This window comes from Diceros bicornis, chromosome 4, assembly GCF_020826845.1.
Source record: "Diceros bicornis minor isolate mBicDic1 chromosome 4, mDicBic1.mat.cur, whole genome shotgun sequence".
Lineage (NCBI taxonomy): Eukaryota > Metazoa > Chordata > Mammalia > Perissodactyla > Rhinocerotidae > Diceros > Diceros bicornis.
The window spans coordinates 1,485,557-1,509,847 of record NC_080743.1 but is presented as its reverse complement, the minus strand read 5'-3'; the positions used below and the strand labels follow the sequence as shown (position 1 = coordinate 1,509,847).

The window sequence follows — 24,291 nt, the reverse complement described above, 5'->3', positions numbered from 1 at the left end:
CCTAGTAACAAATCAGCACCCGACATCTAGGAAGTCCAGAAGCAGCAGCGCATGAGGACACGCAAGTACAAAACTAGCAAGGAGAGCGAGAATGGGCTGTCGTGACTCATCCAAATGACAGTGGAAGATTTCTGACAATAGATAGAGGCTGTCTACTCTAAACCAAGAGGAAAAATCTCCAACCAGCCAAGTACTAACGACAAACATATGTAAGAAAATGTGAATGACAACAGAAATTTAATAGAATATTTTATTGCTAACGCATTGAGTGAACACTGTAGAGGCTTTTCTAAGCACAGCTTTCTGCTTTCATGGGATTCATACAGGAAAACGTGACCATTCCGACTCGATGACTCTAATAACAGGTGAGAGGAGGCCTAATGGACCACTGGCTCTCTAAACTTGTGCCCGACCTCAATCACTTCCTGTTCTCCCAGACACATTTGAGAATCAGTCTTTCATTTTTCTCATAAAACCGTAAGATTCTTTGTGAAACATAGGACTAATATCCACAGCCCTTTCAGTGTACAATAAAACAAACAGATCAGAAAAGCAATCATAAAAATGCCAGCAATTTTAAGCAGCTGATACAGGTTATAAATTTAAAGGCTGGCCCTCTCTCTCTTCACATTTTTCTGCCTATTGTCGCCTTAAATGGTTTCAACATGAACTCGAGTGTCTCCTAATTGTAACTGAAACTGGTATGCAGTCCTTAACTGTTCTTACAGCCTAAAATGCTTTAAAAAAAAAAATCGATTGATTGATCCAATAAGAAGAAAGGCAGGAGGAAAAAATAAAGGCAGGCTGATTCTTCGACTTTCCCATTTCTTTTCATTGTAGTGTTAGGAGCTTGACATGAAAAGAGACATGAGCGTTTTTTATCAGAAGATTTTAACATACCATTACTTCATAATCAGGGCCCAATAGGTTTTCCCATCTGGATTTCAGCTCATTTTCTGGCAAGTCTGGGACTCTTTCTGGATTAAAAAAAGAGAGAATGTTGAAGCTACTGTGAGCCAAACACACTTAACTACTAAATTCTTCAATAAGAGACCAGTTTCAGTAAGTAAAAGGGAAATGAATAAAAAGGAAAGTGCATTAACTGAGGTCTACCAGGTAGAGTAAATCAGAGGTGACTTATAAGACGAACGTAAAAGTAAAGACCAGCTGTGCCCAAATTGTGAAGGGGCTTTTGTTGGTAAAGATATTTTAAAGGGAAGAGGAAATAATGAGCTATAAGTGAAATTTGAATTACATACAGTTTATATGTAAACATCCTGTTTACAAGTAAAATGCCTCTGGCTTTGCTTTATATGTTAGGACAAACAAGGATTTAATTTAAATGTTAATCACTTCCTTAAGCAGCACCTTCCGCTCACCCAGGGAAAGCAGAAGCTCATCAAGGTCTCTTTCCTATCGCCTAGGCACGTCACACGGCCACTGGGACTTCTCCCTGACCACGTAAAGGCTGGTCTGCTCTAACGCAACCAGTGAGCGCCTTCCGCTTCACCAGGACGGCAGCTTTGACTCTACTCTGGTCTTTCGTGGCTGCTCGGTCATCACATCTTTACGATTTCCTCACGTGAGAGTAAGATAATTTTAAAGAGCGAGGACAGATTTTAGATGTCCTGCCTGTCCTCCACATGGTCCCAGCCAGAAGCTCAGTGCAGTCCACAGTCTGAACAATGCCTAATAGGCCAAAGTCAAAGAACTGAAACTATAATGTCAACTTACATCCATGGTAGTAGCAGAAAATCAACCTCCACCTTTTCTCTTTAAGTTAAAGAGAAACTCTCTCCACTTTGTCACAAGCTTGGACAAGTCACAGAATACTTATCACAACTGACATAAGCACCTGTCTAAAATCAAATACCACTTACAATAGCAGCTCTTTCCGTCTTCAGCACAACAGCTCATCTTGGATGTATATAATGCTTAATTGCACAATTCAATCATCAAGTAATCAGGCTAACCTCAGGAATCTGAGACTAAGACTAATGAACACTAGAGATCTTAAATTACCAGATTTACAAAAGAAGATCCATGAAATAACTGCACTAACTGATACGCTAGATCACATTTTGGGAATAATTAGCCAGAGGTCCCAGTAAAAACAAAGTATCGTTCACGTGGGCTCTGCACGTTTGCACCGCCTCCCGTTAACATTTCTGTAAGAAATTACACGAAGAGTTCTACCATCTCACCTGTCACATTTCTTCTGGGCAGCAGTTTCTTATCTGGGAAGCTAATTTAAACAAAATTTGCAATGTATTGTTGAATTGTAAGCTTAAAAACATATTTAAAGATGATATTTCATACACATGTATAATAATGCTGACATTCTGCCTGTAATTCTTTTGACGATATTTTTACCTTTCCGTCACACCATGAAAGCACAGACAGCCATGAGTTTGAAAGCACAGCACAAAAGCCTCAGTACCAGAGGAAACAGGTTAATTTACTTTCAGCAGCTCGATAAACCCTGGGCTACAAAAAACGATCAAAAAACGAATAGTATGATGATCTGAAAGAAGTATTCCAATGGCAATGAAGGGGAGCAGAATACGCCACCCCAAAATACACAACTTTGGCACATGGATTATCTTGGGTCTTGAAGACAATCAAGACGCAGCAGACTGAGGAAAAGCTTTTACTTCTCCCTTAACTATCTAAAAGGATTTAGAAAGAGGGCCTGTACCAGAAAACAACTATCACCAGAGACGACATTTCATCTGAAAGACCCATCTGCACGGGGAGCAAACATCTGCTCTTCTTATCATCCTGTGAACCACCCTGCTCCCCTGAGGCCCCGGACCCCTATCCCATTCCTCAGCCCAGGATGGCAGACAAGCCTCAGTGGCCGGACTTGCCCTTGGGTCTCATATTTTTATGGAGCTCCTGTATGTAACTAAATTTGTTTTTCCCCTGTTAATCTGTCTTATGCCAATTTAATTATTAGACCAGCCAAAGAACCTAGAAGGGAAGAAGGGAAATTTTTTCCTCCTCGACAACAAAAAAAAGAGAGCTAACTTCATAGCAGTCAGAAGATTTTGGTCTTACTCTCAAGCTGAGATCACACATACTCATGAAAAAAAAAAATACATAGTGAGGTTGCTCCAAAAAGAGCAGATAAAACATTTCTAAAGATATTTCTAACTTCAGAATGTATTTGATTTTCACCTATTAGTTCACTGAAAATCCATCTGGGCTCACTTGAATTTAAACAGCAAAGATTAACTGCCATCTACGTGAATGGAAAAGAACAAGGTGAACTGCCAAATCACAGGAAATGTTTTAACCTGAATGAGGGGTCACTCGGTCCCTAGGCCATTCTTTCCTCAGACAAGACAGTCAAAACCGAAAGCCAAAACTTCTCTGGACACGCATGGTGTCGAGCACTCCATTTCACTCACTGGCAGGGCTTCCCTGAGCACCTCTGCAGGGAATTGTGACCCTGCTACGAACCTGCCTGCAGAACAGTCAACTATAGCAGCCGAGGTATCAAAACACAAAGAAAAGGGACAAAGGTGTACACCGATTAAGAAGAAAATTAAAGGATAAATATACGGCAACCTGGCAGTTTGATGAAACATATAACGATATATACATTATTAACTTTTATGGTGAAAAAGAAACACCGGCATATGTAGACAGACAGCTATATCGATACAGCTATATCAGTGATAACATACGAGCTGAAGTGCGTGGTAATTAAAAATGCTGACGAGATTAAAAAATAGCCATCACATGGTGCTAAAAAGGCACTCAAAATTAATATAACTAAACAAAGATTAGCAACAATACGCTTGATCCCCAACTTCCACAAGTGTTAGGACGCTGATATTAAGAATATCGTATTTTATATCTCCAAAATTCCTCACATTTATAGAAAGAAAATGGTTAACAAACGAGAAAGACAAATTATTCTGAACTGAATGCTCTGTGCCTACCCCATCTCTTTAAGGCTTGTACGTTGTCATTTCTTAGATTACCTATTCTCTCTTCAGTTTCCTCATCTTCACCGTCCAAATTAGTTTCCGTTTCCACTGCTCCAGAGAGAAAGAGGGCTGGTGTTTTCGGTGGTTCTAAAACAGCTCCTAAAATAAGAATTGCTACCTTGAATCACTGTGCTGATGACCATATTAAGTGAGCTCCCTCCACTCCTGTCTCCCATCTCACAACCTCAGGACAAACGTCTCAGATAACTTACATACAGGGTTCCTTGATTTAAAACGCCATGTGATAACCACTCAATTCCTAAAAAAATCAGCTTGCTGGTAGTATTGAAAAGAATAAGGGACTAGGCAATGGGAGGAGAAAAGCAAATTAAAGTCAATGACAAAGCAGGCACAGATAAGTTCCACACGGCCTGGAAAGGAAAAGAACACAAGGGTCTGGTGCTCTTGCTGCCGCCGTGGGTAGAGAGCAAGACGTTAAGATACAAGTGAGCGGAAGCCGGGCCCACTGCTCTGGGCCCTCCTGGGTTCTGCACGACCTCATCCAGAGTTTGACGAACAAGTCCACAGAGGCAGCCTCCTGCACTGGGAGGGACCAGGAGAGAACGGCCTGGGTGCAGAGGTCCCTCCCTCAGCTAAACTGAGCCAAGTAAAGTAACAGGATACCCAAAGCTTTCAACCTCAAGCGTGCAAGTCTCTATGTATCTCTTAAACACAAGAGAGGCTGAGCAAGAGTCATTTTAGGTTATTTTTAAATAGTCACATGTGACTTATAAAGTATCCTTACCAAAAACATTTCACCTGAACCTACCTGAGACCTAGATCTAGCTTCCAGCTCCCAGGAGACACAGCGGAGAGAGAAACAAGTTAAATGACACCACAAGGAAGCAATCAAATTCAAGATGAGGCATTCTAGTGACAAATGGACAAAAAGTCTACACTATGGGGGCCAGGGTGGCGATTCTTCTAGGTTAAGCAACCAAAGTAACCTAACACATGCAACAAGGGCAACGCCTGGCTGGATCTTGATTTTATGGGGGTTTTTTTGGGGAGAGCGGGAGAGGGAAAAGAAGCTACAAAAGACATTCAGGGGCAATTGGGGACATTTAGGTACGTGCAGGGTACTGGGTATCAGGAAATTACTGCTGCACTTCTCTGGTGTGATAAGGACGCCCCAGCCACGTAAGAGAACAGCCTTGTTTTCAGCAGCTGCAGACTGAAGCACGCAGGGCTGCAGCGTTGTGAGGTCTGTGCTCACAATTAAGCACTTAAGGAGAAAAGATCAACTGACGAAGCAAACGTGGCAAAACGTGAGCCGATGAATCTAAACGGCGGGTTTGCGGATATTCGTTACATCAATTTTCAATGCTTCTGTGTTTGAAAATGTTTACAATAAAAAAATGAAAAATGTAACCAGCTAAAAGTTCCTACGATCTTAACATGAGATTTGAAGACACACATAGGATTTTTTAGATCATTAATCTACTGACACACACTAAAAGCACAGCCCAGGGCTAGCAAAAGAAACACTAGCCAGGGCCGCTGGCAGAGCTGCGGAGAAGAGTCTGTGGGACAGAGCAGCACGTGACGCCGCTGTGTGCTACAAGTGGTATACAACTCGGTACGGGAGCAAGTACATACAAGGTGTGCAAAGGGCAGGAGTTGAGAGGAGAAAAAGTGAGATGCAGAACAGGAGAGGAAGGTGTTGGGCAAGAGCTGGAAGCTGTGCAGTTTGTTTCAGTAAAACAGACAAATGCTGACTATGTGACGTGTGACGTGGGGCAGGGGACAAAGGCATCCCCGTTCCCCTACAGCACCTCGGCCACACACAGAACAGGTGAGCACACCAGAGCGTGACGAACACTACAGTGGAGTGGGAGAGCTCTTCACAGAAGCTGCTGAGACACAGAGGGAGGACGCCCGAAGCCCGGAAGAGATGCAGGTTCAAAGTCAACACTTATCCCAGCACGAACGTAAGATGAGGCGTGCCCGTAGAGAACTGCGAATTCAGACGACACATTTCATCTGATGCAGCACACTAGAGCCACAGGCTCTATCACAGCTATTCAAAACCACTGTATCAATATAAATTTTTCTGTAAACCTTTTAAGGTCAACATAGCATCTGCTCAATGTGCACTATTCAGGCGATTTTAAATTTCACACACAGTGAGATTGACAGGGATCTGTTTCTCAGCAGCAGAATTTCCATGATCACATAAAACCTACGAAGTTGCAATGTAAATACAAACCAATATCACATGAGAGCAAAGGCTCTCAGGCTTATCATATTTTCAGAGGAGGGGAAAAATGTATTCATCTTCTGACACATTCTAATGGAATTCTTTCTTACTCACTAGTTATATAACTAGTCATTCATTTAACCTGAATATGTGTTCCCATGATTGTCAAATTTTGTTGATCTACACATTCATCAGTTGATAATTAAAAACTGGCATGCATACAATTACATATTTGTTCCATAATGAAAATTAACTATTTTCATAATCAAAATACCAAATATTATTTTACAAATAAAAATGTTCTTGATAAAAATCCGGGTTTTATTTTCTCTCACTATATTTCAAAAAGTAAATCAAGAAACATTAGAATCAAATATTTCGATAAAAGTAATATGAAACTTGAAGTTTGCAAAATGTCAAAGCATTAGATGAATGAGAGCCCTTGGAACAAAAGATGTCAAAGCTTTATTATTCAAATATAAGTAAGAAATGAAATTTGGAAGCTTTTTGGGACAATGATTTCCATCTCCATTTAGAGAAGCTCTCAGAGCTTAATGTATGTCAGGCAGGGTTCATGTTCTAACATGTGGACGGCACATTATAATAGGCAGAGGAAACTCTTCGCTGCACAAATGAGCTGATTCATTTCTCCATCGCTGCATTACACAAGGTGGGCAGTTTCTCCTTCCCAGACTCACAGAACAGCTTCCATAAAGGAGCTATTCTTCCAAACCCAGACTACAAGGTGGGAGAGGGACAGTGGCATTAATCACCTCTGTCTGAGGGCCACTCACGTGGAGCAGCAGACCAGGGCGTCTTCCTTCGAGCTAGAGTCAGACGCACCACCTGCCCTGCACTTCGTAACACCTCGACGACATCCTGGTTGGCAAAACCCTGAATATTCATACCGTCGACCTACAACATTAAGAAACACATTCAAGAGAGGTTCCAAGTTTGCTGCTATTTTTAATGCTGGCAAGGCATAATAAAATGAGGCAATTCATTTTATTCCAAAAATAATTTGTATTACACCTAAGAAAGTATCCTTGAATAAAGATGCAAAGTTAGTAGTAAAACATGCAGACGAACTTCCTGAAAAACTAGAAAGCAAATTCAAACCTGTACCCCTAAGGCACACATTTTAACTGAACGCTGAGAGGTGAAAGGTCGTAGTCCCTGATGCTATTCACATTCAAAGTGCTGTGAAAGGTGGTGGTTGTTACACACAGCTTTCAAGATGTACTAACATAAGCCGTTACTATCAAAGCTGAGGCGGTCATCCAACACTTCACCCTCTGTCACGTCACTGCAATTTCCAGTGAGGAAACACGCTGCTCTCCCTCCATTAGGTTTCCTAGCATTCTGACAAAGTACCTGCAGGAAAGGCACTTCCTCCTCTCTCAACCCCCTCAGGCTACAAACCTCTCCTCCAGCTTTCCCACAAGCCCCTTCCCACAGCGCCCACTGCTGGCTGCTGCTCCCCACACCCTGCACGTCAGAAGGCCCTGACCAGCCCGCAACGGAAGAGCCGACGGTTGCGAAGGGACCTCCTTAGACGGATTCACGTTGTACCAACAAACGTTTGTTTTTACGTAAATCACTAAATTAAATGTGCGTGTGTGTTTACTTCAAAAATATTATTCACGGGGCTTGCCCCGTGGCTTAGCGGTTAAGTGCGTGCACTCTGTTGCTGGCGACCCAGGTTCGGAACCCCGGGCGCACACAGACGCACCGCTTGTCAGGCCATGCTGTGGCAGCGTCCCATATAAAGTGGAGGAAGATGGGCACAGATGTTGACCAGAGCCAGTCTTCCTCAGCAAAAAGAGGCGGATTGGCATGGATGTTAGCTCAGGGCTGATCTTCCTCAAAAAAAAAAAAAATTATTCAAATAACTGTAAAATTTAATTTCTATTAAATGGAGGAACGAGCAGTCTGAATTAATAAAAGGTAACTATTATATTCTCCACTATATAAAACATCTCAATTTTGTATGTACTCAAAATGACTGTTAGTAGAAAAATTACCTTCATGAAGAGATGACAAGGAGCTGGTTAGTGGCCTGTTAATTGTGTTAAAATGGTGAATTTTGAAGAACACAGAGGTCCTGGAAATGCTCTCTGGGAGAAGCTAGACTATCTTCCAAATACATATATATAACTGTTTTCCTACCAATATGGTTAGTGACCCCTTTTTTCACAGACAGTAAATAAAAATCAAATTTAGGACCATAAGAGTCCAAATTAATGAGATTTCACCATACTAACAAACTTGATTTCTTAAAACACTATGAGACTATACTAAGCCAGTCCCCTCTCATACACATTATAATGAAGATAACTTTTTCCCCAACTCAAGTCAACTCTAAAACAGAGGGCAGTTACTTACAGCCACTATTCTGTCGTTCACTTGAATCTGGCCATTGTGGTACGCTGCGCTGCCAGGTATGATACTTTTCACATAAATCCCTGAGGCTTCCCCTAAGGTGCACAAAACACACGGAAAAAAGAAGACAGCTCTAATTAGGTCTTGATTGCAAAATTCATATTAAAAGGCTCATTAGCTAAAGGGCTGACTGGAGGCTTGATAAATACTATTTTGAACGCAAGCACAGAAATTGATGGATTATTTCAAACTGTCACCATCACAAGTGACCCGAATTTGAAATGATTTGACTGATGACTATTTCTGGAAAAATGATCAGTAATGAAACCTTGATGAAATGATCTCTAGTAGAAACTGGGATTCAGGAGAGCCCAGGGTAAGGAGGACCCTCTTCTCACCGCTGAACCAGCAGAAGCCTTCCTCAGTCTCCACCAACACTCCAGGTCTCCTAACAGGTCCTCCTGCCTATACCCAGCTCATGCTACGTTAGCTTCCCAAACACAGAGAAGTACACACAGCCGTGAAAAACCAGAATTAATATCGCAACATGGAATAACCCTTATTATAAAATAAAACATTTAAATAGAAATAAACGGCTGTTTAAAAATTACAACTATACAAAAACTGTGCATGTCTATGGGCAAAGACTGGACGGGAAATTGGAAAATGAAAAACTACAGCTCTGGATGATTTTATATTTTTATTTTTTAATTTCAAATGAGCTTAAAATATTGTCTATAGAAGAAAAGTAAACATTAATGGATTCTAAAGCCTACATAATAAAGTGTGAATTTCACAGAATCATATTCAAGGACCTCCATAATCCACGCCCAATTTTTTTTACTTCATCTTCCAACTGCTCTCCCTCCAACAAGACAAAAGTCCAGGCACACAGACTCTTGATATTCCACCAAAACAAGTATGTTCATGATTTTCTCTCTCTTCTCACTTCATTTTCTCTTCCTGTCAACCTCCCCCTTCTATGAAAACCCTCCCCGTTTCCCGTGCCCCGTACACACGGCTCTTCGTGAAGTCTCCATTTCCCTGTTAAAGTGAATCTGTCATCTGATCCATGTGATGACGGTTTGCTGCTGTCTCTGCTAAAACATAATATCTCATTTATCCTTGAACAATTGAGAGTTATTTACAAGTCTGTCTCCCTGAATAGACTTTTTATATCCATTTTTCTACCCCTTTCCAGAATAAAGTAAAGTAACTGCTCACAAGTTCCAATGAATGGAATAAAGAGAAAATTATTTTGAAAGACTACATGTTAAAAAGCATATTGAGTTTTAAAATGTTCTAGCTTTTGCATTCACCACTGCCCCCTACCCAGTCCCAAAAACTTCTTTTGAGGGTAAAGAAGTAAAATGATCCTTTTCTTTATTCAGTAACATAATCATCAAATGTCCTCAATTTTCTATCAGTTACTCACTTTCATTTTACTCCGCATGTTTGTCACTAGGTTTACAAGAACACCTTGAGAACTTATATAACAAAGGTTCATATGCCACAAGATGAGGAACTAAGCCGTGATTCCTACCCAGACAGCATATTAGGAGCTACTCAATATAGTTTTTTTGCAACATTATTATACTACCCATACTTACCTCTTTTGGAACTCATTTAAATTCTGAACCTAAAAAAGGTAGCATTTAGAAAAATCTAACAGTCTGAAAGCAGTTATTTCATTAGGCTAAAATAGCACGAGGTGGTCTGATGTGAATTTCACTCAGGACTCGGAATATATTAGCACTCTTAATCTTTCCACCTGCTGTAAATATGCAAAATAATATTTTTTTTTTTAAAAAAATCACTCTCTAATTTTGTTATTTTTTAAAAACTAGAACATTTCATAGCTGGATTTTCATGTTAGTAGCAGATATTTGTGAAAAAGTTTTATTTTTTCTTAGTTTAATGATTCTCTTATAATAATAGGGTACAGTGAAAGTTACCAAAGCTTTGCATGTGGGAGTTGAGGGAGTGTTATTCAAAGATACATGGGCCACGTATTTACTCTTACAATATATTCCCTGTATATGAAAGGAAAATAATTCTAATTAAAGTATTTGTTTTATCCTATTTTTTCAGGGATTAAACATAATAGTAATACTTTTTTGACATTCACAATATGAAATATATTCAGTAATCATTTTAGTACATGTAAAATGTCATAATGTAATAGTCACAATATTCAAAATATATCTATCTTAGAAGAGGAGGTTCAAGTGTCATACAATGAGTTGGACAATTAAATTCTTTTGTTAATGACTATCAAGCCAGCTATAAAACCATTGCGATAAAACTGATTCTCTGACCACTGAAAAGTAACTGGTTGCTCTTACAGATTCACGGTTTTATTGTTCATGTTCAAAATAAAATTTGCAGATATTTAATTTTACTGTCTAGAAACCTTAACATCTTTTATAATTATTTCCAAATATAAAATAGAAATGATTCATTTACCTGTATTTGGGGTTCCAACATAGCCAACAATTCTAATTCCAAGACTCTGTCCATCTTTTTTAATGAGTTCAACATTATAAGTTTCAAAAAGAGTAGAATTGTCCTAAAAGGAAACAATAATTTTAACTATATATAACGTTTAGTTACGTAACTGTGTGCACATAGTCAATTGGTGTGTGGTTTGTCAAGTATTTTCCTAGCACCTGTGGTAGGCAGAATTCTAAGATGCTCCCCATGACTTCTGGTCCCTGGCACTAGTCTTGTGTTTATGTTACATCACATGGCAAGAGGGAGGCTATCCTGGCGAGCCTAATCTGATCAGGAATGCTTCAAAAGCAGAAGTCTTCTGCTGGTGGCAGAAAAAGATCTGAAGCATGAGGACTGGACTTGTAGTTTGAAGATGGAGGGGTCACAGGAGAAGGAATACAGGGGGCTTTGAGAAGCTGAAAGGGGTCCTGAGCTAACCGCCAGCAAAGAAAAGAGACTTCAGTCCTGCAGCCGCGAGGAACTGTACTCTGCTGACAGTCAGAATGAGCTGGGAAGTGGACTATCCCCAGAGCATCCAGATAAGGACTCAGCCAAGCCTTGTAAGAATCTAAGCAGAGAGCCCAGCCAAGCCCACCAGACTTCCGACCTACAGAACCGTGGACTAACAAAGCATGTTGTTTTAAGTCACTGTTTGTGGTAACTTGTCCTACAACAATAGAAACTGACGCAGCCACTTAGAACAACTCAGGATGAGGCTGTATCTGAAAGAACTAAATGTAAAGAAAAATTTAGAAACACATGGTAAGACTAATTATTGTGAGTAATAATTATTGTGAGCAAAAAATATTGACCTAAAACTTATTTTCATTACTTGTCTTCTAAGTTTAAATATTTCTGTAAAAGAGTAAGGTTAGTGTCTAAAAACATAATACCTGTCTTTCAATTCAAAACATTAACATTAGACAGTACATAACTGCATCAAATTCTTGCTTAGCACACAGCCTCACTGGCCTCTCACTGCCAGCAGAAGGCTCCAGAGAACTAGGGTAGTGGAGAGAGAAGAAGACGCTGTAGCCACAGTTGAGAGAGGAAAACAAAACCGACTCTAGTGTCTCAGACAGAAAACTTCCACTCAGATGGCTCCACGTCGGAAAGGCGAGATGAGCGGAGGTCTCCCGCCCCTTCCCACCACAACCACTTCCCCTCTCCATCCTCTTCCTCCTGCCCCTACTCCCAAAAATGATTTCTTTCCTTTTGTCTTATTATCTCTTGATAATAAGATAATAAGAGCCTGTGGGGTAGCTGGAAAGAGCTTGGAATGGAGCAAAAAGATATGAATTCTTCATAGGTCTTAGATTAGATTTCCTTAGCTAAGAAAACTAGTAAGACCTTAGTAACACCTGTCTTGACGATAGGATGATAAGACCGATCTTGCAGCATTCCCATGAGGACTTCAGATGACCTGGACAATTCCAGGTGCTTGATAACAATTAACAGTAATGATTACTATTATACAATCACAATGATTGTTGTTCATAATAAATATTATTATTAACATCTGTTCCCTTGGCCAGTCTGTTCCATCAGCAATAACTCTCCTACAGTGACCAGTATTTACAGCTCCCTCACTGTCTGGAAGTCTCTTCCCCACTCTAATGAAATAGAAATGGCAAGTATTATTATTCTCCAATTTCCAGATGAGCAGCTGAGGCTCAGAGAGGTTAAATGACAAAACCCTGAAAAACAGCAAAAAAGAAAATCAAACTTGTCCATTGTCTCCAAATTGGGCTCTCCTCTGCTTCCCTGGTGAGCACTGAGAATGGGGACCACTCACGCCAATGGCGACCTCGAGCCGAAGGCATTTCTAATCTTGCAGCGTACCACGCCAGTATTTAAGATGAACGAATGATCTGTATACTCACAGAGCTCGGACTGCTGTTGGCGACGGCAGACAGGGCAACAGGCGAGGTGGCAGGGATGGGAGGGGTTACAAAGACTTCATCGACTGGGTCTCTGGCAACAAGCATTCTGACCGAGTCCCCACAATTCCTGAGCACTTGTGCAACCTGCTCACTCGTCATGCCCTGCACGTCAGTGCCGCCAATCTTCAGGATGTGGTCCCCTGTCTGGAGTCTTCCATCCTTTAGTCCAAGAACAAAACAAAATTATTCTGAGAAATCAATGATCTAACCTCAGTAGTTAATAATTATTCATCAGACTTTCAATTCTGGCAAAATGGCTAACAAAGAAGCCATCTGTAAATGCTGAATAAAAGATAATATTTTTAATGAATGGCTGAATTGGCAACAGAGAAAAGGAAGCCCTTATAAAACAAAAAAAGATTGGGGAGGGGGGTGTTCAAAGGAGAAGAGTAACCAGAATTCTACAACGGGCATGTGTGTGAGGGTATCCCTTCACGCCTAGCAGCCTAGAGCCAGGGCAGCAATGGCCACATGTGCAAGGAAGAGACCAGAGAGCCCTGGGCCTCAGGGGAGGAGGAGGTCAGATCAGGGGCCCCCAGCATAAAGCTGGGAACTCTACACGCCAACAAGGTCAGGGGCACCTTTAAGGAACAACAGGAAGTCAGTGTGGCTGGAAGAGAAGGAGCAAAGATGCGATGAGAGCGTTGGCGGCGTCAGCAGTGTAGAGCATTTGCTCAAGCGAGTGGGAAGGGAAGTCACTGGAGGGTCAGGAACAGAGAAGGACATTATCTGACATACTCTTGACAAGATCACTCAAGCTTCTGTGCTGAAAATAGACTACAGGAGAGGAAACAATAGAGCAGAGACACCAGCTGGGAGGCTAAAGCAATAATCTAGAAAAAGATAACAGCTTGGACTAGGTTAGCAGTCGGGGTGCTGAGAAGTGAGATCCTAGGCGTATATTTATAAACTGTCAACGGGCTCTGCTGGTAGCTTCCACATGGGGTATGAGGGGAAAAGGAATCAAAACTCCCAGTTTTTAGCCTGAGCAACTGGAAAGAGGTAAAGAAGACCACAGAGGGACAGATGGGTGGGCGTGGAAGCCAGGAGTCGGTTTCAGAGACGCCTCGTCTGAGATGCCTATTAGGCACCCAAGTGGAGGTACCAGCCGTGTAGCTGGATATACAAATCTGGAGTTCAGTGAAGTCCAGACTACACACTTAAATATGGGAGTCATGAGCATACAGAAGGTATTTAAAGTCATGATTCTGGATGAGTTTAGAGTTTAGAGAAAGGATATGTAACAGGGAGAAAGGATATGTAATAATATTGTTATTATTTAAAATGTTCTATTCCTTAAACTGGGCGGTACATACATTGGTGATTATTATTATTATTTAAAATGAGTACAGACATTATAAACACTTACTTGTATGTATACTTCATATACAAAAAAGTTTAAAACATAATTTATCAAAAAGTATGTCGGTTCAAAATGTTTATCACTTCCATTCTATCTTCATTCTATCCATAAATTCCCCTGAAATTTCTTTTTTTTTTTGGGAGGAAGATCAGCCGTGAGCTAACATCTGCCAATCCTCCTCTTTTCTCTGAGGAAGACTGGCCCTGGGCTAACATCTGTGCCCATCCTCCTCTACTTTATATGGGACGCCGCCACAGCATGGCTCGACAAGCAGTGCGTCAGTGCATGCCTGGGATCCGAACAAGCAAACCCCAGGCCGCCGCAGCGGAGCGTGCGCACTTAGCTGCTTGCGCCACCGGGGTGGCCTCAAATTCCCCTGAAATTTCTGAAACAGCTGATCCATCTGCTTTTTCACTAAATTTGTTTCATCAGAAATTCTGAATTCTCTTTATTTATCTTTCTACAATGTATTAAAGACACCAGAATGTAAACATAGCTGTTCACAAAAAATTACACCTGCAGACCACTTTACAAGTTGAAAATCACTTTTCATGTATCATTTCATTCAGAGAAGGATAACTTTCAAATGAGAAAACTGAGATTCAAAAAGGTTGACTGTCCTGACCAAGGTCACAGAGCTAATAAGTGGCAGAACCAAAGTTCAACACCAGTTGTCCCACTGAAGACCCGTCCTCATGTGGTCACTTGTCTTATACTTTGATATCTCCAGAGTAACATCAGCAGACAGTAAATTCACTGTTTTCCTATTCTCCAAGAAATTGCCACAACTGTCAAAAAACTTAAATAAAGCGAAGATGAAAAACAGACATTCTGCAACTGGGAGAGGAGGACAGCCTGAGGTTAGAGCGATGACCACTGACTGGGCTAATGCAGTTGCAAGCTCCATCTTCCTGGCTCCAGGAGGCACCAGCTATATAAGTTGTAGATGAAATTCAGAAGAAAAAAGTGAAAGAAAAAAAAAGCCATAAGACTAAAAAGTCTACTCCTCATCCTTCCTTTTCTCCAGTTTTGCAGAAACCTGAATGAAGGAAGGTGTTAGATCAAAATATTAAGTAGAAAGCTAAGTGCTTTGTTGTGAACTCTGCAGAAGGCACCAGAAGCGACTGGAAGTGCAGAGGAGCAGGGAAACAGAAACGCAACCCCATCCAGAAACATGTGGAAAGACTTAGAGGAAAAAAATAGACGCAAGGAGGAAATCATCACGGAAAGGGTAAGGAATTGCTGGATCTCTGCTTTAAGCACTGAATATTTGATATTCTATTTCTATCGAGGCAACAAACTTGAAATAAAACAAGAACCTACTTAAGAGAAAGTCAGGGGTCATGATGAAAAACAAGAGTAAAGCTGCCTCTGTGAATCGAACCATCCTTGAACAGAATTATGGCCTGACCAAAGAATACAGAATACGTCAAATAAGTGTTTTCATACTTGGGTTGGCCCAAAAAAGGGCATTTCGCCATAAGTACACATTTAGTCACTTCTTAGGTACTATTTTTTCCCTATTTTACCTCAACTCAATTTAAAATGATGTAGATAATTTGCAGCTGTCACTGAAAGTCAAACATTTTCCTCTTCCAGAAAAACAGGTGTTCTAAAGAATTCATAAGTGCAAAAACAATCACAGTCAGATTGACAGGAAAGACACCAAAATGACAGCTACCTGCAGTGATAAATGGTATGATGGTCCATTTTATGTGTCACCTTGGCTGGGCTATGGTGCCCAGGTGTTTGGTCAAACACTAGTCCAGATATTACTGTGAAGGTATTTTGCAGATGTGATTAACAGCACAATCAGTTGACTATAAGTAAAGGACATTACCCTCAATAACATGGGTGGGCTCCAACTAATCAGTTGAAGACTTTAAGAACAAAATCTGAGGTTTCCTGGAGAAGGAATTCTGCCCTAAGACTGTAACAGAAATCCTGCCAACCTGCCCTATAGATGTCTGAGTCCCCATACTGCAGCATCCACTCTTGCCAGAGTTTCCAGCCTGCTGACCTGCCCCACAGATTTCAGAGTTGCCAGTAAACATGTCAACATTTATTAAACTGTATACTTTATATACGCACAATTTGTCGTATGTCAATTATGCCTCAAAAATTACTGAGAATCTCAAAGAGCTCTGGTTTACGTGCTTCTCTACATGGATATCTCTGTTGATATCTACTGAATTAGAAAATAGCAGTGAGAAATTTTTTAAATATTTATATAGTGATATACATGCTTTTTATTTTAAAAAGTTATATTTTCTAAAACCAAAAAAAAATAGTGAGAAGAGTGGTATCTTAAAATATATTTGTAAATCTCTTTAAAGCCTGGCTTTAAAGAAGAGAGATGGATTTTCACATTGGCTTCAGCATTCACTATGTTGTGATACGTTGTTTGGGTGAAGGATATAAAGAAAATATGGCCTCAATCAGATACACAGACGGAAAACGGAGGATATTTTAACCCCCTTTGAGCCCATTCTTCGTTGATAACACACCAAAACTTGACCAGTGGTGGTTTCTTAAACATCAATTGCAACGTGGAATCTGAAACTACATCAACAAACTTTCAGATATTGTTTCATTAAAATCTATTGATCAATCTTGAATTTTGAACGGATTTTTTTGGTGTGTGTGTGAGGAAGATCAGCCCTGAGCTAACATCCGCTGCCAATCCTCCTCTTTTTTTGCTGAGGAAGGCTAGCCCTGGGCTAACATCCATGCCCATCTTCCTCTACTTTATATGGGACGCCACCACAGCATGGCTTAACAAATGGTGCATCGGTGCGCGCCTGGGATCCGAACCTACGAATCCCGGGCCGCTGCAGTAGAGCATGTACACTTAACCACTGTGCCACCGGGCCGGTCCCTTGAATGGATTTTTTTTACCAATATATTATTTTGTCATATCACACATTGGTCTTCAGAAAATACTGATTCACAGAGTTATGCAGATCTTCCAAATACTGACATATTTCATTATATAATATCAAAAAATCATGTTCATTAATATCACCAACAATCTGATCAAAAGTCTTTAAATGTTGGGAAATTTCAAGGTCATGGTAAAACACAAATTTTTGTTAGAAGCAAAATTCTAATTAGAAGCAAAATTCTAATTTTTGCTTGAAAGTTCAAATCTTATCATCAGTAAATGCTGTCAGTTGTTTTTCTTGAAGTAACAGGCTCACTTCATTCATTTTCAAGAAAACGTCTGCCAAATACTCAAGCCTGAATAATCATAATTACTCTGTCAGTTATTCTTTCAAAAATAAAAATGCTGGTCCAGATTAGTGGTTGTCAGAGGCATGGTTTGGGGGGTGGGCCAAATGGGTGAAGGGAGGTCAGCACTAAAATAAATAAGGTGTGGGGATGTGATGTACAGTATGGTGACTACAGTTAATAATACTGTACTGTACATTTGAAAGTTGCTGAGAGTAAATCTTAAAAGTTCTGATCACAAGGAAAAAATAACTTGTAACTGCGCAGTGTTGGGTCTTGACTTATTGTGATGATCATTTCACAATATTATACCTATATCAAATCATGCACACCTGAAACTAATACAACCTTGTATGTCAATTATATTTCAAAAACTTTTTCGAGTAAGAGAAAAAATAAAATAAATTTTTAAAAAATGCCGTTCCATATTGAAAAGTGGCTAGTTGGTCTCACAAATGTTCTTCCTCAGGACAAACACCCTTCAGCACATGGCAGAAGTGCTGGAGGGCACATCCCATTTTGTCACACAATATTAAAAAGACATGCAGCTAAAGGTCAAAAGTTACTAAAACCGGTAATTTTTACTGCACTTTCTTAGGTGACACTGGCATTTTCCTTCTCTTTTCGTGGCAAGCACACAGCAGAGAAGAAGGCACCGGGTACAGCATCGTCTGACACCACCACGTGTTTCACACCAGGGCACCAGCAGTTTAGTCTACCACCACGTCTGCACCATAGGTGCAGATGTCCACCTAGTGAGAGGGCTCATCACGTCCTGCTACTCTTACAGAACCTGCTGTGAGCTTAGAGAACCCCTGCAGGAGACTCAGGGACCCTCAGGGTCCAGAGACAAAACTCCGAGAGCGGCTGCTGTGAATAAACACACTTGGATGCTGCAGGGATAACAGGAACACGAGAGGCTCCACAACTTGTACGAGGTGCAGCGGTGCTGGTTAGAAATGAGGAGCCAAGGGACATGTCTCAAAGCTGCGTTTGCACATCAAGCTCATTCTTACCTTATGTGTTTATTAGAAGGGATAAATTTATACGTAACTGGACATTAATCAGTGAAATTTACGTACTATTCTGATTCTCACGGACAGTCTATATAACATGAGCTCATTACTAAGTGACTTCATAACCAAATTTCTAAACCACTTTCTAAAAACTAAATGTAGTATTTAACATTTTCTTCAATGTAAAACTAAGCCAAAACAGTTGATATGTTTAAATATGGCCCACTTTCAGTTTAAACACAGCTAAATAATGAAGTGTTGTCATCTGATTTATAACACTAGAAAACTGTAATTCAAGTGAAATTTACCACGTACAATATTGGGACAAATGTTTACAATCACTGTGCCATCTGATTTTAACATTTAGGCCCTTGAAAGACACACTGGGAGAGAACAATATAGACATTCAGAATGCAATACCTATTAATGATTCTTTTCAATAAAAAATACTGTCCTCTAATATAAACTAACACATGGACAAAGAAAACAGTTTGGTGGTTACCAGGGGGAAGGGAGTTGGGGGATGGGAACGGGGGTGAAGGGGTGCATTTACATGGTGACTGACAAATAATAATGTACAACTGGAACCTCACAATGTTATAAACTATTATGACATCAATAAAAAAAAGAAAAACATACTGTCCTCTGACGGAATCAAGAAGACCATCAATCGCAGGCAAAAAAACCACCAAAAATGTTGCTTTAGGAAATGTTTAAAATAAAGCAGAATGAGTGTACATTAACACTTATAGAAAAAAACATTTTTAGCTCTACTTAAATTCTAGTTGTGGAATCATATATCCTCGTAACCCACGTTATGAAATCACATTTCAAGCCATACAATTTAAATTGTATAAAACCCAATGAAAACAAAGAAGGTCAACTTACTCGATCTGCTAATCCTCCAGGAACTATAGTCCTCACGACCACACCACTTGATTTTCCTCCAACTATTCCAAAACCTAATCCAGAGCCGTCATTAATGAGCTCAACATCTTCAATATGGCCCCAGCGAACCTACAAATTCACGGCAAGAGCCAAAGTGTTAGTAACACAGATTCTTAGCTTCCCAATACGGTGATCACTACGGTAACAGAGACACAACAAACTGAACACTCATACAATTAATCAAGGCAGCTTTCTAGAGGCTAAGGGATATGTGAGGATGATCATATGGTCCCTGCCCTAAGGATCTTACAGTCCAGTAGAGAGATAACCTACAACACAAATAATTAAAATACAGGACAGAATATTGGATCATCAGACACTGTGGCTCTAAGAGGACAAAAACACGTCTCATTTCCCCGTCTATGCCCAATATCTGGCACAGGGCCCAGCACATAGTAAGAACCAATAAATACATTTTATCTGAATTGAAAGAGAACCACAAAATATTATAAAGGTGGAGGGGTAGAGACAAGAAGTCAAATCCAGTGAAGAACTACAGACAGCGTCCAGGAGAAGGTGGCATTTTAACTGCTCTGCAGAGAAAAAGGACATTCCAGCAAAAGAGACTGTTGGAGCAGAGCTGGCTGGGATGAGAGAGCGCGAAGAACAGGTGGTGTGAGAAGAGGGAGCGAGGGGACACAGCAGCCATTCAGGAGGTTGACCTGGCAGCAACGTGAAGTATGGATGGTGCCGAGACTGATGTAGGAGACTCCTACCAGGGAGAGGAAAGCAGGCCCGACTGAAGATACTGGCAATAGGACTACACAAATTAGAAAAGAGATACGTGCCTCTTCCCTCTAACTAGCAGGCTTCCATCAGAAACGGGCACTAAATTCACACACTCCAACTGCAGCACAAAACTTTCCCTCTCAGATCATGAGGGCATATTTATTCCTTAGTTTTTCTGTGATACTAACTTGGAAAGTTACTGTACAAAGTTAAAATGACCAAGAATATTGGGAATATTTAATAAATCCACGTGGGGAACAATATCTGGTATCTGGGCAGCAACAACATTTGCTCAAGTCTGCCTGAATTGGGGAGAGCAGCTAATATTCACGGCACCAGGCGCCGTGCTGAGCTCTTCACATGCGTTCTCGTCAGTCCTCACGACATCTCTGTGCAGCAGACACTGTTCTTGGTTCCAGGTAACAGACGAAGGAACTGAGGCGAGGAGGAGTCAGAGAACCAGCCCAGTACGGCACGGCTGGGAGTGGACGAACTGGACTCGACCCCTCCCGAGCCTGCTGCAGGCCCTGGGTCTCAGCCAGGACACAAAGCATCTTCCCACTCTGTTCCTTCTACTTATTACATTAATTGTGCCGTATGAATATTACTGATTACAACAGGGAAAATGTCTATACATTAATTTGTGTTGTTGTGACCTTGTACTGTACCCAGTCTATTTTTTTCTTTTGTCCCAATGAATAAAAATTAAATATATCAGCTAGCACTTACTGTTATAAGAAAATAAGATTTATTAGTTTGCATTCTGAAGATGCAGGCCAAAATCTGTAAAATGTTGTAAAGCAAGTTTAAAGATTCCCAAAAGAGACATATACTTTTATTCTTTTAAATTGCTCAGCGTACATCCTTACATGAAAAAAAAGAAAAACGTCTATAATTTTGCAGTATCAATAATCTAGTCATAAACACTCAATATAATTTACAAAAATAATGTTTTTGAAATAAACAACCAAATCTTACTTAAGATACTCAACAGTAAATCTCTAATAAAAACTCTCATCTTAGTTAATTAACTGGCTACATCATCAAGAAACACAAGACTCCTTCTATCACCGAATAAATTACACCTAATACTACAATTTGTCCTCTATATTAAATAATAATCTTAAACAAGGAGAACCATAGCACACTGAAAAAACAAACCCCCCCAAAAAAACCCTCCATGAAATATCTTGTTTAATATGCTAATGCTGCATTTGGACATATGATCATCTTTTTTAAACTATGACAAGTAAAATGACACCTTCTAAATGTGTTCACACTCCTTAAAATCAATAGCACAATTCAAAATTGAGTATTCTCCCAAACTTGCAACGCACCGTTCCCGGCAGGGTTGTATCGGGTAGGCTGGTGGAAGTACCACTTTTTGTGTGGACTGGCTCCCTCGCCACGACCAGACGCAAAGGTCCAGTGGTTTGCTGTAATAATGCGATTGCCTGCTGGTGAGAAATGCTCTGGTCCAGTGGTGTGTGATTAATAGCCAATATTTGGTCATTTTCCTTTAACCTTTGATCCCTGAATGAAATAAGAAAAGAAAATATTGTTGTGATACAACAGTCTGATTTTAAAACATCTACCACTCGAGCAGTTTATTTCGTCCGGTGCTATGTCACTTAGGACATTTATTTCAATACTTATTTAATTCTATAACAGAGCTCCTCAGAGTGTTTGCCATCAAAGCACCCATTAGCTAATTAGCCAAGTAAGTGCATCCCTACACACACACACACACACACACACACACACACGCATACATTTTAAAAGTCACTTGTCTAGAAAAATAAGCAACAACCATGTCTAGGGCCCCACTGCCAAGGTGTTGCAAGTATGCACACTGCACGTGCGCTGTGTCCCTGAACCCTTTCCGCTCTGCGGTCAGCACACCACCCTGGGGTTACTCGACTCTCAGATTCACCAGTGACCTCCTCCCTGGCAGATGCATCCCATCCCGCTGTCCTTCACCTCCCCAACATCTGTCAACAGAGGCCAAGCTCTCCCTGAAAATCGACAGAGATTACTTCCAAATCCACGTCTGAGCCCTGCTCTCTGCCCAATCACCAATCTCCCAACTGCTAACCCAGGTAAAAGGAACCATTTTTAGAAGAAATTAGCAAAATCTTACAAAAAAAAAAGGTAGTATTCTAGCTCATATTGACTGAGCACTTACGACGAGCCGGGTACTTTGCCAAATGCTCCACAGGCATGATCTCATTTCATCTTCACAGTCACCCTTTAACGTGCTCAGTTAAATTTTACACACGAGAAATTGAAGCCTGGGCAAGCTCAGCATCCTATCTAGGTAGCCTGACCCCAAAGCACACCCTTCAGCTTCTCACAGTGCACCCGCACCGGGAGCAGCACTTGCTCTGGCTTCTGTATTCAACTCCACTCTCCCAGAACCACTCCTCCTCTTCCCCTTTCCACCCTGCTATCACCACAGTTCTTCCTTATCCTTCTTTATCTCTCTTGCATCCACCCATCTCCTCCTTTCCATTCCCAACGTCAACCATCCAGTTGAGACTCCTTATCTAATACCTAAAACCTAACTTGCAAAATTCCTCAAGGTTTACTTTTCTAGGCTCTCTTCATGCTAGTATTTCCCCACTCAAAAGGTATAATTATCTGTGGTTGTTGACCAATAAGGAAAGAAAACAAACTCTTGTTAGGATTGTTTCATAAAAGAACATTTTTAAACTTCAAAATACAAAATCTCTCTGAGAAGGGATTAATCTCTGAACAGAGAGTTCTAATTCACAAATTTAGAATTATGAAAATTCCATTATATTGCCCTTCTTTTTCTCAGGTCACAGCAGACTCAGCAAAACTTCCGGTCCATAGACCGGAATTTGTAACTTCTGACCTCTAAGACAAGGGTAAACTTGGTGGGCATTCAAAGACCACTACATTTGGCCTCAAAGTACTCTTCCGACCTAGCTTCCTCCCTCACAAACCCCTTTTCCAACTACTCTGAACTACTCTTTCCCTCTCAGACACGTCTAGCATGCCCTGTTCCTGTGTAAATGGTTCCCTCCATTTCTAACGCCCTTCCACTCTGCTCAGCCAAAGTCAATCCACCCTCCACCATCCAGCAGAGTCTCTCTCTCTCACTTACCTCATTGTCACGGTGCTTAGAACCACTCCTTTACCACTCACTGAATGTTCATTTATACTAAGGATGCTGTCCACAGAGCTAGCATAATCCTTCCCTGTTAGATGTTAAGTTTTCTGAGGACAGGGACTCATACATTTTAGATTCTCCTTTGAAACTAGCAAGTTGGATATTTCAATTAGGGGCCAAAATTGTGGGTGGCTCTCACAATAGATCAAGTAGCATTAAAAATGTTGCTTATACATTCTCTTATTAATATTAGGAAAGGCTTATGTTATATTAAGAGATAAGAATAAGACATAAAATTGTATATACTCTGTGACCTTGTCTTTCTACAAAGAAAACGTTCTAATGTATTTCCTAGTTGTCTCAGGTGGTCAAAGTCCAAGAGGTTTTTGGGGTTTTTTTCCTTTCTTCTTATATTTCTCTATTTTATAATTTTCTATTTTATGCATGTATTACTTTCATAATGATTTTCATAACTTTGAAATATATATTTTAAAAATTGAGAATCTTGCTTATGAACTTTTCCCTAGTCCTAAAGAAACATTTATTTTTAAATGTGACCACTACAGGACAGTATCCAGGAATCACTTCCATTTTCTTATCTCCAATGTCCTCCTTTCTCTAACTTCTTTGCCTAAATTCGTATTCACAGCTCGTTCATTAAGGAAAAGTTCTTAATTAATCCCAAATGAATGAGTTCCTCTGGAATCTTTTCAATCCTGATGAAACTCATTTTGCGTAAGTCTGTCCTTCATTTACTCACACTCAGATTTTCCATTTTCTGGAAACGGATCTATTTTAATCCACCTTTCCCTCTCTCAAGACACTTCCAGGACAGCTTGTGTCTCTGCAGTT

At 40.5% G+C, this 24,291-nt stretch overlaps 1 protein-coding gene across 8 annotated transcripts in view; it reads right to left on the bottom strand.

Moving 5' to 3' along the window:
* The window catches only part of PATJ (PATJ crumbs cell polarity complex component), a 307,655-nt gene that overhangs the window by 266,105 nt on the left and 17,259 nt on the right, over positions 1–24,291 (bottom strand). For 7 of the 8 annotated variants that reach the window (XM_058538171.1, XM_058538173.1, XM_058538175.1 and 4 more), the window contains 8 exons: positions 21,641–21,836; positions 19,515–19,643; positions 12,957–13,175; positions 11,047–11,149; positions 8,584–8,675; positions 6,972–7,113; positions 3,951–4,097; positions 901–977 (listed from right to left, as the gene is read on the bottom strand). In XM_058538171.1, coding sequence (XP_058394154.1) covers positions 901–977; positions 3,951–4,097; positions 6,972–7,113; positions 8,584–8,675; positions 11,047–11,149; positions 12,957–13,175; positions 19,515–19,643; positions 21,641–21,836 — 1,105 coding nt within the window. The remainder of the gene's footprint in view (positions 1–900; positions 978–3,950; positions 4,098–6,971; positions 7,114–8,583; positions 8,676–11,046; positions 11,150–12,956; positions 13,176–19,514; positions 19,644–21,640; positions 21,837–24,291) is intronic. The other variant, XM_058538172.1, reaches the window with a different exon arrangement.